Raw genomic sequence first — 17,306 nt, forward strand, 5'->3', positions numbered from 1 at the left:
GCATGCCAATGTGTTCTTCCGCAAAGACACACCACTCTGCCTCTTCAGCTGTATTGTCATTTACATTCATTCACTATCAGAAGAGATAACAAACATCTGACTTTCATATTTGTAATATTTAGATTACTATGAATATAATATAGAAATATGCAACATTAAGGTTTTTGTATTTGTGGTTTTGAGCAAATTTGTATAGCTACATTTGTAGATGATGTACATGCACTGCAAAGATAGTGTATGCTTTCTCAGAGTGGAGCCTCATCACTTCTACTTGTCCAGGGAGTACAACATCTGTTTATAGTGACTGATGTAGCCTAATGAAGCACATTTCATTAAGATGTAGGGTATAAGCAACAACAAATTTGGGAAACATAAAAGAAACTTACTTCTTATCTTTTACTTGTAAACAATGTAACCACCCAGGGGCTTACACAAGTAAAAAAAACAGTGGCACTGGCAGAAAATGTGTGTCTTTGCTTATTACATTTATAAAACACACTTTACTTTGGTAAATACAATCTGAGATGAACATCACCACATGACACATTACGCTGTGTCATTAATTATTTAACAAATTTATTCCAAAATGCAGAAGCAGTGCATGAAAAACAAAATATATACTTATTGCCTCTATTGGAATTAAGATGGTAAGTGGCATCCATATACTAGTAATCAAACACTCGATAAACTGATCATCAGAAAGTGTGAGTGCCTCTACCAAAGCAGATGTTATTGGCAGTTGCGAATCTTCTCAGAAGTTGATGTCCCAGCAAATTCACCCCAAGGTCAAACTGTGAAATGCTCAGAGAAATGGGCCTCAGTTAGCATGTAAAATGTTAGAGTTTTTGACAGCACAATCAGAAAAAGACTGAACAAGTGTGGTTTGTTTGGAAGGGCTACCAAGTGTCAAGCATGGTGGTGGAGGGGTGATTATTTGGGCTTCTTTTGCAGCCACAGGACCTGGGCACCTTGCAGTCATTGTGCTTGGCTGAAACTGGGTTATGTAACTGGACAATGATCCTCAAGTTACCGCAAGTTATTGCTATTAAGAGTTTCTATAAGCTACTGAATCATGAGGTCTACTTAACTTAACAATTCTATGGTTCTGCATTCTGTCTTAGTTTTGTTAAATAAATAATGACATGGTGTAATATGTCATATGTTGTTGTTCATCTGATGTTGTATTTACCTAATTTTAAGACCCAATTGTTTATTATATCCTGATATGTAAAACCTAAGAACTGACAGAGGGTGTATTATCCTTTAACATTAGTGTACATGCTAAACTTGCTAAACTTAGGAAAAACAGGGGCTCTAACTGAAAAAAATGTCAGCATTGTCACTGACAGTTATAGCACAGCATGACCATTTTTTTTCATACATTTTTGTACATAGCAGAGGTATGACGTCCAAAATCACAACCCTGAAAAATGCAATGCAAAAACACCATAAACACGATTACATAGAAATAACATCATAGATGAAAATACAGAGCAGAATACAACTCTGAAAAGTGAAGCCAGCGCGCAAGTTTCTTAAACTTGCATCTTTTCTAATGGCCAGCAGGGGGCATCTTCTTCGTTTGCAAATCATATAGACCAGTGGTCCCCAGCCCCCGGGCCACGAACCAGTACCCTGTGTGAAATTTATGGTTTTCAGGGTTTTTATCATTAACTCGATTTCCCTGGGTTTTTTCCCGTGTGTTATGAATAAATCTTCTTTTGTTTGGTACCGGTTCAGGTTTAATTTTGTTGTATTTATCTGCAGCACCTTAAAGGCCAGTCCGTAAAAATATTGTCGGACACAAACCGGTCCATGGCGCAAAAAAGGTTGGGGACCGCTGATATAGACACCCAGGGGAAACAGTTCTCCTGTTCTCTTCATCTATGATGCCAAAAAGACTAATCATTACTTTTACATCATACTGAGTACAAAAAAATGTTCAGTTTTATAAATTATGGTCCAAGTAGCATATGCTTTAGTATGGGCTTATTATAAATAGCAATTTACTACCATACGAGTGTGTGTTATCCCTCGGATTCTAAGTCACCTCCCCTCCTTACTCAAGACATCCAATTTTAAAAACACCACGAAGGCCTCAGACAAACTTCCTGGCATTAGGCTTCAACAGGGGACTTCGCTAATCAGTAGGTGATGTCATTGTGGCTATGTCCATTTTCTTATACAGTCTATGAGTAGCAGTTGAAACAAAGTTGTTTCAACTGCTACAATTATTTTAGAACAATTTTTTTTTCTTATGACTAAAATTCTTAATCTCAGTGAAAATAATGGGCAAAGGTGATTATTAAAAAAAACATAATGTCTGCCAAGCTGACTGACTGACTGACTGACTGACTGACTTTCATTTTTTATTCTATGCTCTGCAGCTGCTCGGTCCCACAGTGAAAAAGGCCCGTTGTCCATGACGCCCAAGGTGCCAAAATGTGTAACCACGGCAATTCTCTGGCTACCCACCAGAAAAAAAGGAAGTAGGCAGACAAGAAGAATGAAAGATAAGATATGCTGGTAGGAGAGCAGTGTAGGTGAAATGGAGGATATGTGTGTATGTGTGTCTATGTGTGTGTGTTATAACTAAGATGTGATATAGTGAGATAACATGATTCAAGTGGAGAAATGAATCGAGAGGCAGAAGGTGAGACAGTGAAATACGACACTGTCTCAATGACACTGAATGACACAGAGAAAGAAGAAATGTAAGGCAAGGAAATTCATTTATCAGTAGAAGGAGTTCAGAAGCACATGATCCATAATCCTTCTAGAGAATATTAAAAGACCAACTTGCACTGGAATTCCTAATGGTTTTAAAGGTTCCCTTTTTAATAGCCTGAAAAACAGCATCTGAATGGACATCAAGAAGTAAATAATTGGATACTGTTAGTATCTTTAAATCTTAAACTTTCCCTTTAAGACTGACTAGCAGATGTATCCACTCTAGGTTTAAGTGCTCAAATGTCTGGCAGGCTGGCTAGCACGGAGCAATAATCACCCACTTACACACATACACACTCACATTCACTCTAAGACCCTGCTGGGCCGAGGAAAGCTGAAGACGATGATGTCATGACATAAACAATAGCTCATTCAGCTTGGCGCTGGTGATCAGGAAGCAAGACTGTGCCTAAAGTATAACATCTGTAGACTGGTAAGGAGAGGAGAAAAGAAGAGCAGAACTGACATCTAAAATCCTTCATTCATCCTGTAAGTCATACCAGAGTCTGAGCAAATCCCAGCAGTTAGCTGAGCAGATAATGTCAAAGGTCTGTGCATCTATTTGGCATTCCAGTATGTTTCTAACTGCAGGAACTGTGCAAGGGGGAAGAGCTGATGAACACGCCACAGGGACTGTGTGTACACCAGCAAGGGAGACCTATAGCCAAAGTTCAAGTTACATGTTTTCGCCATATGGTTTGCATTGCTGCTTCTCCCTTCAGTGGCTCTACGTTGTCTCCTTCAACCCATTTTACTACTATTAAGGTAATTAATTGTAAGGAAGTCATGTCAGCTGTTACCGTGTCCCCACAATCCCTCCAGGTCTGGCTTCCTGTAACAATGTTACATGTAAATTTCTGTAATTTTGTTACATGAAATGTAACAAAATTACATTTAATGGAATCTGGTCAAAAGAAATGTACTTGATTCGTATACATTCAGTTTATATCAAGCATATTTTCCTTAATGATTAATTATTTGGATAAATAAAGCTTTGATTTTATATATGTGTATTATGATAATAGCTACAGGTCCATGAAGTACACGGAGTTGATAGTAATTTGGCACACACATCTAAGCTCTGATAAAACCTGCAACTGAATCAACTTTACACCCACTCAAAGTGTCACAGTTTAAAGGCTAAAAATGTGCTTTTGTTCAGCATGGTATTTCGCTATAACCAACTTTGAACATCAATATCATAAAATATATCATAGTTTCAATACCAAAAAACCACCAAGTTAATGTCTGTGACATTAGAGAGGCAGAAATAAGCATTATTACCATGATCTGTTTCCTTCATAGTGAACCAATATATCAGGTTCCAACCCAACCTGTTACTGGTCAAAATGTCAAAAATGTAATCTTCATCAAGAACGAAACTAGTTCTCTTTGTCAAAAAGCCCAACGAGTTTGTGAATTGGAGTTGTCCTGCTCACACAAGTGATTCATTATGCTGACAGGCTGCCATGGATCTTATCTAGTGTAACCCTTGCATAGAAAAACCACCACACTCCACCTAAAAAATGAGTTTCTGTTCAAAAGGTCTTCTGTCATGATGCATAATCCTCTCATTTGACAGTACTGAGGTTATCTCTCTCTATTGTATCCTTTAAGCAAAATAGGTTGGAGAGAGCAAATAGTCGAGCCACAGTCTGCAGCTCTGATGAATAAACTCTGTATACATATACCAGAGGCTCCTCTAATTTCAAATGCAGCAGTCCTGCTTTAACAGTCCCACTGGTTTCATCAAAATGTTAAAGCTTCCTTGTATTGCAACTTTTTGTTTGCTCAGTTTGGCTTAAGTCTGTTGTGTGAATGCAACATTTTTGCTGGAGTGCACAAAACTGTGCAGTCATGAACACTGAAAGACTCAGTTCCTTTATTTTTCAAAAATATGAACATTTTAAGCTGAGTAACGCATGCCTACATTTGTTGCTTCCATCATGGTTATTCTTTAAAGAACTGTCTCAATTTGCATATGTGGAAAGAGGCGGGCCACCTCTTTCATCCCCAACCAGCCCTCCCTGTCCCCCTCTCTAAGGACCTACAGCTGGGCTTCACTTGTTCACGCCACCTACTGGTTAAGCCAAGGTCACATTAAGTTAATTACACTTGAGTAAGACATCTGCACAAGGCTTCAACAACCACATATCCTGGAAGCTGTCATCAGTCATTTAAATATTCATTAAACTGTGTTTAACATTGAATGTGTAAAATTACCCACCCACCATGGAAAAACATCCTCATTTTATATAAATTCTTTAATGTATTACACCATATTTTCTCAGGATTGTCATATTTACTTTTTAAACCAAATTCATCCCTTTATAATAATGTTATTTAGTCCACACATGGAACTAAATGAAAACTTACCTGACAGAGTTAATCATGTCTCCCTGGCAATCTGTGTGATAGCCATTAGGAATGGCCCAGCGTCCAGGCTGGCTCAACACAAACTCTGATCTGCTCCCAGGTATGGTGGTCCTCAGCGGGCTTCCTCCTACTCCAGCCACTGCTCCAGCACTGTCCCCAGCCCCGAGTTCAGGCCCTGGGGCATCTGTTCCAATCTCAGCCCCTTCTTGCTCCTGAACTGTTGCCAACTCAAGCTCCAGAGGTTCAGGACCTTGTAACAGTGCCCTCTGTTGGATGAGCGGTGTCAGTGGCGCCTCAAAGCTAACACAGCTGTCTGTCTCATCTGTGAGTGACAGAACATCCAGAGAGTCCAGGCTGCTGTAGCAGGTCCCACCCCTGAGCAGGGCAGACTCCACGATGCGCTCAAATGTGGAGCTGAAACCATCTTTGTTGTCCACCCTACTTTTCTCCCTCTCCTCCTCCAACTCTCTCTCGTCTTCCTCGTCTTCATCCTGAACATCGACCTGCTCGACAATCTGTTCAAAAGCTGAGCTGAAACTGTCCTGGTTTTCTCTGCCATCACCTTCTTTTTGGACCTCTTCCTCCTCCTCCTCCTCCTCCACTTCGGTGTCAGCCTGTTCTACAGTTGTCTCAAAATTAGAGCTGAAAGTGTCCAAGTGTGTTTGTATCGCTCCCTCATCTCCCCCCTCGTCCTCTTCACCTACTTCATCTTCATCGTCATTCCCATCTATACCGTTTGCCAATCTATATCAACAGGAAGAAAAGAAAACATCTGACCTACACGCATGAAAATGGATAAAAATATGCAAAAAAGATCAGTCATTTTGTTCATCTAAAAACACTGTGCTATTTACTACAATACGATACAAAAGCATCGCTATTTCATCCCTTTTTTTTTAAAAGAAAAAGGTTAGATGTACTTTGCTTTCAGTATGTCTTTATCATTCTGAGTAGTTTTTGCTTGTCATATATGAATCTGCTAATTAGCAGGCACATTTTTCTTCCACATGTTGAGCTTTTTACAGATTGCCCTCCACTAATGTCTTTCTGGGACAGTTAGGGAGCTGGGAAATGGTTGCTGGGTCCCTTAGCTCTTTAAATATTTTTTCTTCCATTTTTTCAGCTCATTTAGTTGAGGCTTATTGACTATTTATTTTGTAAAATATGAGTAAAGCACATTAGTCTAATTATGTACAAAGGGAACCGCAGAGATAAAACAATTTAAGATAAAACATATTCAAATCACAAAGCACAAAAAACATGGACACAGTCTCACTGACCAAAAGTGACACTCTTAGGTTATTATAAAAATATAAGGAAGCTGTGTTTGTCTTTTTAGTAATGCAAATTAACAGGCAACATGACACTTGCTTGCTCTGACAGGTAAAGTGGTACAAATACAATTTTGTTCACTAACCGGCCAGCTTGTTGAGAATTAGTTGCCTCCTCTTCTGTGCATGGGCTGAATTTCTTCATTTTCCTTCCCCTCCTCTTCCTCTTTCATCTCCTCCGCCTCATGTGTTGTCTCCTCCCCCGTTAAGGTTTCCTCCATATTTATACATCCTCCCCCCTTCGTCCCTTCCCTCTCCCCCTCCGCCTCTCCTTCTGTCAGCTGATGCTCATCCCCGGCCCCATCTTCACACTCCTCTTTCAACGCCCCTTCTCTTCTATCACCTTCCACTTCCACCATCCCTTCTACTTCTCTCTGTGTTTCCCCCTCCTCACTTTCCCTGACGTCTTCTTCTTGTTTTCCTTCCTCTGTCTCATCCTTTGCCCGAGCATCCACCTTGTCCTCATCTGTCTTGTCATGTGTCTCTTTGGGTGGGTCAGTGGTGGTGCTTGTACTGGGCTCTACTGGGTTCTCTGGTGGGGTGGGAGAGGGCAGAGCCTGCCCCTCCTGGGTCATGGTGCCCTTCCCTGCAGGGGATAGGTGACTCTCCACTTAGACAAAAGATGCAGATTAAACCTTAAATCTGGATGTATCCTCTGCAGAGAAAAGAAGAAAAGAAAGATACACCACCATGAACCAGAGCAATCATTTGATTATTTCTCTTATGACCTCTGCGCTTTCCTCTGCAAGTCACAGAGGTCACTCTTAACAAAGCAGCAGCTGTGCATACGTGTGTTTTTAGGTGTGCAAGCCAGTGTTAGAGAGAGATATACAGTATATGTTGGAACATTATGTCCTCTGCAGCAGATGATCCCAAAACAGCTCTGAAAGGAGGGCGACGAACGGCAGAGGAACACAGGCAGGCACAGAGATTCTCGGCAGATTCCTTATAATAGTACCTCCTCTTGATCTCCATGGAGATGCCTGCCTTCAATGCACTTAACCCTGTGAGGTCCAAGTCATCAACGGCAACAACCCCAATCACATCCTCTAGGTCCTAATCCTAATCCTATGTTAGGGTCAGGGGTTGATTGATTGATTTTCTTTTTTGTCCACTGATTGTCAAGACTTGGGAAAACAATTTTTATTTAAAAAAAACAAAACAATCAGATGTTCTGACAGCATAGTGTTAGGTTCATCACTGATGATGGCTTACACACAGTTAATGCATCATAGAACTCTGTACACGTATTGTAAAGGTCTGCTGCTGATCTGTTAGCCCTCTGTTTATATTCACCTTTCAGGAGTTTAAGGGCAAATGCTAATGAGCAGCTCTCAGAAACAGTTCCTGTTGTAAAATGTTCAATAATGCAGCAGTCGATGTATTTTTCTTATATAAATTATATGGAGAGAGACTTAGTGAGAATAAAAAATAAACATTTATCTTTTTTGAAATCCGATGAAATGATGGTGTGAAATAGTGACTAAGAGAAATATGAATAATGAATGAATAATGAATCGTTTCTTAGTCACTGTTAAGCAAAGCTTATTTGGTTCCAGCTTCTCATATTGATTGTCTTTCTCTCATTGAAAGTAAGTTTGTTTAGGCTTTGGATTTTTAGTTTCACATAAAGTCGAGCAACTTTAAAGCCTGAAATATGAACGTCTATGACATGAAAGCTGGATAAGCTTCATCAGCTGAGGGAGTTTGTGTCATACTGAACAGCTCCAGAACAGCTATTTATTGGGCCAAATGCTGTTTCCAAGATCAAGAATATTTGATTATGTTTTTATTGCTATGTTGTGCTATGTGTATGTACCATAAAAAGGACAGCCAGGAAGCAGCCCTGCCTGTCTGCTCATGCTCTACTGGTTCTCTGCTTTGCTGAATCATCCACAGCTTGGGAATTGCAGCACAACTGCAGTAAAATATTTAGTGGAATTCATAGCTTCCTCTGATAGCATGCAGATGTAGGTAAGGGTTCTGTTAGGCCAAAATGAACATCCATATCTGGATTCTGGTTTCTCAGGGGAAAAATTGTCTGCCAAACTGTGCAGAAAAAAACTGAACCATTTTAGAGAGGACAAATTTATGGCAGGCTAGATAGTGAGCCAAATGTGTATCTATAAGTATGATGTTGGAAGTGCTTTGGCTTACCCCTGAGCATGAGGACACCACAGGCCCAGAAACTGTTTCATCAGAGTTGCAAAACGATAATGAATTTATGGAGAGCCTCATACAAATCGCTCTCCCCTTACTAAAGTTGAACTTCTTTGAGTTTTACTTATGTTGTCACACAAATACAAGCTGGAGCTTTCACTCTGGGAGTGTTATTGTAGACACATTTAAAAGACACAAATAAGAGTGCATCTTGTTTGTCGCATTTCATTCTGAAAAGGCGAAGACAGTCTTGTGTCGCAGCAAGAAATGCAGGTAAACCTTTAAAAACGGAACAAAACACAACACAGGCACAACCAGGCACTGTGTCTCTGCTACTGTAGCCTCCTCTAATCCTCATCCTCTCTCTGACTGCTGCTGCGATGATCTCAAAGGACCGACAGATTTCTGAACAAAGTCTTTCTGAGTACACCATCATTTTCTTTTGTTTTTTGTCTTTTACTAGAAGGATTATGGGAGTGGTTTGCATTATTCATAAGTCACCAGATTGTTTCAGAGTTCCATCCATGAAAACATCATAGTTTTCACAAACAAGACATTTAAAACTCCATTATAGCACACTATGAAAATTGTATCTCACAAACTAGTAATGAATCTGAAAGCTTCTTAGGCCCCAAAACATTTTTGGATGAGAATTTGCTGACCAATCTCTACTATAATGAGCTTGAATATTCCCAAACTCGGGTGCTCATATTTCCAGCGGGGCTTTATGGATTCCATATTCATGTATGAGTATGGAGCATATGAACAATTTGCATGTATTTATGCTACCCCACAAAGTGGAATTTGCACATATTATTAAGCAGTGAAATGCACACACACACACACATAGACGCACAAATAAAGCAGTGAAACATTTCCATAAATGGAAGCAGTGAGCGGTTATGAAACCAGACACGAGAAGTGGGAATTCTCCGTCTCTCCCTCTCTGCGTGTCTCCGGTGTTCTGTTTTTCTCCCACTCTGTCTTCCTCATCTGTTCACCATTATGCTTTCTGCTATCTCACAGTCTAACTCTGCACTCTCTACCACTCATTTTGCAGTAATTGAGGTAAATGGGTCTTATCCAAAGGAGGGGGTGGAGGGAAGAAGGATAGTGGAAGTGAGCAGCACTATGAATCCGGCTGCTGAGGAGAGACAGAGCAGATGTGCTCAGACACCCCACATGGACAGATGAAGAAAACACAGCCAATAAGAGAGAGACAGTGTGTGTGTGTGTGTGTGTGTGTGTGTGTGTGTGTGTGTGTGTGTGTGTGTGTGTGTGTGTGTGTGTGTGTGTGTTTGGGGGGGCGGTTATCAGATGGGGTATGTGTGTGTCTTTGTGTCTCTGAGTCTTTGTGTCTCAACATATACAATGGCTATCAGGATGGATGCATGCATCCCACTTTTGTCAGCAGAACACTGGGGCTCTTAACTGTTATCAGTTTCCTTTAATTGTGATCAGACAACCTGCCAATCATGTGACCAACGCGCAAACATGAGCACACACATCTAAAAGCATGCTATCGCATAGACTTATAACTCACCAATCCAGTGAGAATGATGGATAAAAGACCAAGTTGCCATTAAATAGCTCTTTTCTTCCCTCTTGTGCCTTTTATATCTCTCTATCTGTCTACATGTGCTTCTGTGACACACACACACTGCAAAGACTGCACATAGACATACACCGTGGTGTGATTTATTGATCCCTGAGACAAGGAGCTGCAGTCCAATGGGAGTCTCTGGTGATAAGCATGACTGGTCTCTATAAGCAGCAGAGAAGCAACTACTGAGATAATAAGAGTGAAAAGGAAAGTGCTGAGAAGATCTTACAGGAACACAAAGCTCACAGTGGCGCTGAAGATGCCGCTGCTTTAGATCCTTAGGTTCAATATTTATTTAACTTAAATTGTACATGTGCTAAATTTTAATTGAAAAGGGGAAGCCTTTGTGACTGAAAACATGGCATAATTCTGACACACCCAAGATCACATCAAACACAGACACTGACACATCGACTTATGTTTTTAAAACAAACTCCCATTTATTTAATATCTGAACAAATTACGAACAATATTAGTATAATCAATTCAATTTTAAGAGCTATACACAGTAGTTTTTGTATCTGGTTATATCGTAACTGGTTGTTCAAAACTGGCTACAAGAGTGACTGCAAGTGTGAATGGTTATCTGTCTCTCTGTTGTGTTAGCTCAGTGATAGACTAGTCCACTCGATTGGCTATTATTTGTGCCTTTTTTGTGCTATTCTTCTAATTTAGTGGTCGTCCAAGGGTTCCCTTCTTTGTTGTTGTGTTGAGCAAGATCAGAGAGTTGTACAAAGATACTGACAGACTGCTCTGATGGAGATTCTCATGATGTATGAATGTAGCACCATGGGAACCTGCCATTGTACGAATAAGCGCTGTTATAATGTCAATAAAAAGCAACCATGTGTAGCAACAACAGGCAAAATAACTGACGTAAAGTCAAGGGTCATAAATTAATGTCTTCTCACCTTTGAAGCGAGGAACTAAAGCAATACTGGTGAATCACATATTTGATAATTACCATACAAATACATTACCTACACAAAGGGGGCTTGGAATATCCTCTTGCAAACTGATCAATAATTGAAAAGCGATTTGGAACAAGTAAATCACTTTATGTGTGGGTGGGACTTAAGTCTTCTTTGCTGTCATACTAATTTTATATTTACTAATTTGATAGGTTTTGTTAGGTGTCCCTAACTTTACTCATTTTGTCCTACTGGTTATTTAAAGGCTATAGCATAAATAATACAAAATTTGAGAGTCTGGTGAGTCTGTGCTGCACACACTTTGGCAGACAAATTAGCAAACACTGCTTCCTGTACTCACAGTGGTCGGCTGGCTAATGTTAACATACAACTCAACCCCAGTGAGAAGACAGTCTGAAATAATGCATGAATTCCCATTTGGACATTTTAAATGATTGCAGCAATAGATATGCCGTGCCTTTCAAACTCATAGCTTCCATTTTATCAGACTTAACAGTCCTTGTCCACAATCAAAGACATTATACAGTTATATTAACAGGCTAACCTGACCTTTAAGTATAAAATTGGTTTCTCTTACTCTGTAAACACATAAAAACAGGATACTTTTGTGCCTATAAGCACAGGACTCCTCAAGTGGTGTTGCACTCTGGCCAGATTTCATTGGCAGTCACTGAATGTAATGTGATGCAGTGGAGAGGATTACCCAGGATTCTCTGGGAGTTTAACAAATGAACGAGCGACACAATAGGAAAGGAAATCAGGATACTGGTTTTCAATATGATATAAGTATTGTACTAGCCTTAACTGTGTTCTGCTCTATGAAGACTTAATCATCTTAATCCATTAATCTCTGTCTAGCTATCTCTCTATCTAGTAAATCTTTTTGGAAGCACTCCCCTGCCTGTAGATACCTCTGTTGGGCATCATTGCACCACCTTTCACTGAATTTAGATGCTGGAACAGGCCATCAATTGATACTTTCAACTTGCCTGACCTCATTACGTTTGCAGTGCTGCCCCCGTTCATTTAATATAGAAGCATTTGTATGCAGCTCTTTTGTTTGTTTCTTACTAAAAGGCAGCACCACAATACTGTCAAGTGGTGTGAAGGATGCAATGCTGGTGTTTCACCACAGTAGTTGACATCAAGTTGATCACCCTATTTTTCTAAAATGTAAATTATACTATCAAAATAAATAAGCTGTTGCTATACATGTAAAGGGAACAGTACAGCCGTTTTATTTTAGCTTTCAATAGAAAATCTACCGCAGAGCAGCATTAAGACCACCGGGACAGCCTTCTAAATACTTTCTACAAGCTAATTAGTAATCAAAATTAATTCATGAAGCTGCCAGCTGAACATTGACAGATGATATTAGATCTGCATACTAAGAACAGAGAAGGCAAGCCTCCCCTGTTCTTCCCTTCTCCTCTCTTATAATATCAGTAAGACATGCTCAGAAAGAGTAGTCCTATACTATAAATGACTTACTGACACTGTTCATAACACGTAGGCTGGGTGCAGCACTGGCCCTGCAGCCTATCCTCATACATGCACACACAGCACAGAGTCACCTTTCAAAAATGCTGTTGTGCTACAAGAACAGATGCAGAGAGGAAGAAAATAATGTCATCATTTCCTGCTTATAAGCCGAGGATGGGAAAGCAGGCAGGAAAATGTGGACTTGGAAGTGGTCCAGGGCTATTTTCTTAGCATTCATGCCTGTGCTGCAAGTCACACAAGCATTATCACAGAGCCTAAAACTTGCTAGACCAGCCCAGTGGAGCGTAACAGTCAGCCAGCTCCCTGAAATCACCCCAATAAGTCACTTCTGTGCAGTCAAGGTCAACTGTCCGCTCAGATTTTGTCACTCTAACTGCTTACATCTAAATACATGCTTACAATAATGTGGTGATTTATCTTGTTTTGGGCCTATTCCCCTGGGTGCTTTCACCTTCTAATACAAATTCACTCATTATTATGCACGGCAAGCATAACAGACCTTTGTGACATGTGAGTGATTTTGAAAAGTGTAGATTTGGAAACATTTGTAATACAGCTCACATACTATGGAGTAATTTCCTTAAATCTGTTGTGTAATATTTCTGAATTTAGGCTGTTATATTCAGTACTTAAACATACTTAACAGAAGGTATATAATATAGTTAATGGTGATAACAAATTTTCAAGGATTGAAAAAAATATATATCCACAGAGTTTAGGGGCTGTATTACTGATTAGCCTAAGCTCCCCGTTTTACATTGTAATTATGTATTATTTCGGGACAATAAATTTGAATTAATTATCCTTGAATTTTTCAATATGAATAATTACATTAAAGCTTTGAATTTAAAATAGCTCATTTGAATGGCACAACCCTATATATACTTTGTAACCACTATGTAAGAAGAGGTTAGGCTACTCAGTAATACAGTCCCTAAAAGTACTGAGTAATTACAGTGCAAGATGTGTAAATACTGTTTGTCTTTTCCTCTAAAATATCATGGTGTTACTCACTACTTCAAATTGCTTACAGTATAATTTGTTTCTTATGTCCTTTAAGAACTCAAATTGTTACCCTTATTCCACCGTACCTAGCGATAATTCTGAACATTTGCATTGTAAGTGTTGAGATATTACACCGTAAGTCACAGGCTGTGCTATGAAGTGCTACCATAGGTTGCTGTCATTTTGGAATTTCAGTGTGTTTTGTATATGTTTAATATCTAAAACCCTATATTTACACAACATTAGTCTGAATGCGTAAAATGTTTTGTGTTTTTTCCACATCTGCTAATAAGTCATTAGTGGGATGATTTAATAAGAAGAAAAAGACAACAAGAGGTGACAGTTTGGTGTGGAGCTGCTGTGCTAGTGTGTCTGGATGTCTGACACCTTGAGTATGAAATGAATACACTGGAGAGCGAGCAACACGTTTGCCTGGGAAGAGCCCACAGTTGTATCGGGGGAATGAATTACAATGGATCTAGACTAGACATGTAAATGGCTATAATTAAGATAACAGCGACTTTGCTTTTGGGGATAAAAAATAAGCGGCTATCAAACACCTGTTAAAAAATAAGCCTCCCACATCCTGAAGAAGCAAAGACACAGCAGTGTCTTTGCACTGTGTCTGTAATATTCCTGTAATTGGACATTATGGAAAGAATGTAGAGTATGTATGATGTTATTCAAGGTACATGTCTCATGGTTACAGCTCACCTTTGCCCTTATATGTATAGGATACACTTGATTTGAGAGCTTTGGCCCAGTGTTATTTTTTCTAGCGAGTCCCCCTCCAATGCACTTAAAAAGACATAAACAAACACCAGACAGACGAGGCTTATTGTTTCTACCAGTGTGTGTGTGCGTGTGTGTGTGCGCGCGAAGGAGAGAGAGAGAGCAAGAGACCACAGCGCGAGACAACCATGTTCTCCCAGCCTCCTCGAGCCAGTAACCATGACAACAGGATGGCTGGGAGACACGGTTCAAGCTCAATTGAGGCCGGTGTCTTTCTTTTCCTCCAAAATAGTGCCTTGGTCGCGTTTCAAGACCGACTTGTCCTCCTAAAAAAGCAGAGGAAACGCTTTTCTCTGCCTCCTCTCGGGGGACACAAACACACAGACACGCACACACCTCCGTAAAATCCCACGGCCCGCACGGTGCGTATCTCACAGCCTGCATTAGCTCCTCAAACACGGCTCTCCTTAAGCTTGCCGGCGCGAGGAGGCTTGCAGCCCCGCGTGAGCATTTTTGCTCCCACATTAGCAAGAAAAACAGGAAAACTAAAGACAGCCTCTGTGAGAAATGCCCCTCTCGCTAATAAACTACTAAACGGTCACCCAGCATGGGCTTCGCTAGACCCGCCGGTTAAACAGCGCTAACACAGTCGCACTAGGTTGATATCTTCACACTTTGACCGTTTGTCTTAAAAATAAACGTGTCGTGTCTTCACTCACCGGTGAAATGCATCCAGTCGGATGCTGAAATATGCTGGGAGTTGCGCGGCGGCACTGGTCCTCTCTCCCCCTCTCTTCCCCTACATCCACACGCCACACACTGACAGACGGGCTCTTTTTTCTCTCCCTTCCTCAGCTGCCCCCCTTCTCGCTCGCGCGACCGACGTTGACGTCCAACCGAAGCAGCTCGTGGTGTCGTCTCGCGCCTCTGCTCAGGCTGCTAGGGAAAAGCGGGAGGTCTGATGAATGGACGGATGAACGGAGGCGTCCTGCCCGTCTCCTCCCCAGTGTGGAGCTTATGCGTGCTTTGAGTGGCAGCTGAGAAACTCTAAACCCGCTCCTCGGACCGCTCGGGAGTACCATCCCTCTCCCGTGGCTAGAGCGCGGTGTGAACGAGACGTGTCTCGATGGCCTGTTGATATCAAACACTGCAGCCCGCAGTGAAGATTAGGGCCGACAGTTGTGTTGACATAAGTGCTTCTCGTCTTTGACCACTGATGATAACCTGGAGACCTGGAGCTTAGTTGCAGCTGGACCGGTGGTATTATTGCTATAGAGTGCTGAAAGGTGGTGAAACCTTTCCCACGCTAAGGTCCTGGGATCTTGGATGGCGTTACTGCCCCCCCCCCCCCCTCTCCACCAGATATTAGAATTAAGAATTAATGGTGTGAATACAAAAGTTTGGGAACTGACCAGAAAAAGAGAGCATGTAGATGATTTACAGACATTCAGATGGTGTTGTCCAAGGTCTAAAGTCCTGCAGCTGTCATATCTGGGATGCTGCATTGGTCATGCTGAAGTTTGGTTTCAACAGGAATTCAGCAAGATGCCTGAAAATGGGAAAACATGAACTATGAAACAGTCAATAGCCCGCTTGACCCACAGTGAACCATGTTACATGAAACAGCTCAGTGTAATCCTGCCAGAACATACTGTAACCTACCACACATAAATGAAAGTGAACATCCTAATGTTCTTGTATTGTGCAACTGATGATGGAAAAATCTACTTGCATTTTTTTAATTCTATCGCAACGGACCACTGTCTTGACCTTTGACCTGTGGTTAGCCTTGAGTTCTGTCAGAAGTTGTTTTCAGGGTACTGTTAATCATCAGTAACAGCAGGTCGAGCGCTTTCTGTTGATCTTTGTCAGTCCCCCTTTTTTTCTAATGCTGTTTGTGCTCCTACCTCCTCTGTCAAAACTATGATTAAAGCCCACTGAGAAAAGCAATAATCCCAATTGAAGCGCTAAACACAAACACTGGTTTTAAGGAATGAGCACATAGTGTCAGATAAACACTTTCTGCAACGCCTTAAATTGCCATTAATACAATGCACATGCTTTTGCCCCGCCCCATATTAATATTCATGTGTATGTGCACATTTGCATTTGTCAAAATGAGAAATTGCCAGATAGTCTAATTTTCTTTTTCAGACTGATAGAGACACCATGGTATGAAACTGTGATTGTGCTGTCAGGCTGCTGATGGTGCCCGCTCTGAGCCACATATGATCAGTTGGATTGCAGAGGATTTAACACAAAAGTGTTATCATTCTTGGTCCAACTAACAGGTAAGCATTTAATGTTATCTCTCAGCATATAGTGCAAATTAGCTTCTGTTCCCCCTCTGCCCTTGACAAAACAAAGGGGATATTTTCACCCTGTAACAGCATATGTCTGACACCATTTTTCTCTCCTTTCTCTTTCACTTCACAAGCACAGCTAAATTCAATAAGGAGGCAGTTCAGACCATCAGAACTGCCTTTGTACAGTGCTCTGCTTTGACAGTACCTTCATACTAAAGAACCTCAAGGTCATGAACAGGAGCACAGCAGTAGCATCCAATCATTCATATGGCTCTGCACTGGCTGGTGCCAAAATCTTCCAATGTTGGTACTTCAGGACTCTGAAGCACGTCCCTTTCCAGTGCTGTCCAGGAGTGCCAGGTTTTACAGTAACATCTGCACAGACTGTGGAGACCTCAGTAATATCCCAGAGATCAATAGAGCATTAGAAGGAGACTGAAGAAGGGGGAGAGCGAGTGAAAAGGGTGATGAAGCGGCATAGGGAGAATTAAGAGGAAGAAAAAGAGAGAGAGATGCATAAAGCAAAAGAGATGATGATGTGGACAGAACAAAAGAGCCTGGTGTGCGTTTGAAGAGAAGGGGAGGAGAAGGTTAGAGAGGGGAGGCCCATAGCCAGGCAGGTAGAGGA

At 41.0% G+C, this 17,306-nt stretch overlaps 1 protein-coding gene across 1 annotated transcript in view; it reads right to left on the reverse strand.

The window, feature by feature from the left end:
• Nucleotides 1-15,652, reverse strand: part of psd2 (pleckstrin and Sec7 domain containing 2) — a 55,453-nt gene extending 39,801 nt beyond the window's left edge. Inside the window, 4 exon segments of the mRNA XM_085177291.1 lie at nt 5,107-5,850; nt 6,524-6,562; nt 6,564-7,092; nt 15,092-15,652. Of these exon segments, the coding sequence (XP_085033417.1) occupies nt 5,107-5,850; nt 6,524-6,562; nt 6,564-7,012 (1,232 nt within the window). The 5' untranslated portion in view covers nt 7,013-7,092; nt 15,092-15,652.
• Nucleotides 15,653-17,306: the final 1,654 nt, after the last annotated feature.

The sequence above is a fragment of the Neolamprologus multifasciatus genome, chromosome 2 (assembly GCF_963576455.1).
Source record: "Neolamprologus multifasciatus chromosome 2, fNeoMul1.2, whole genome shotgun sequence".
NCBI lineage: Eukaryota > Metazoa > Chordata > Actinopteri > Cichliformes > Cichlidae > Neolamprologus > Neolamprologus multifasciatus.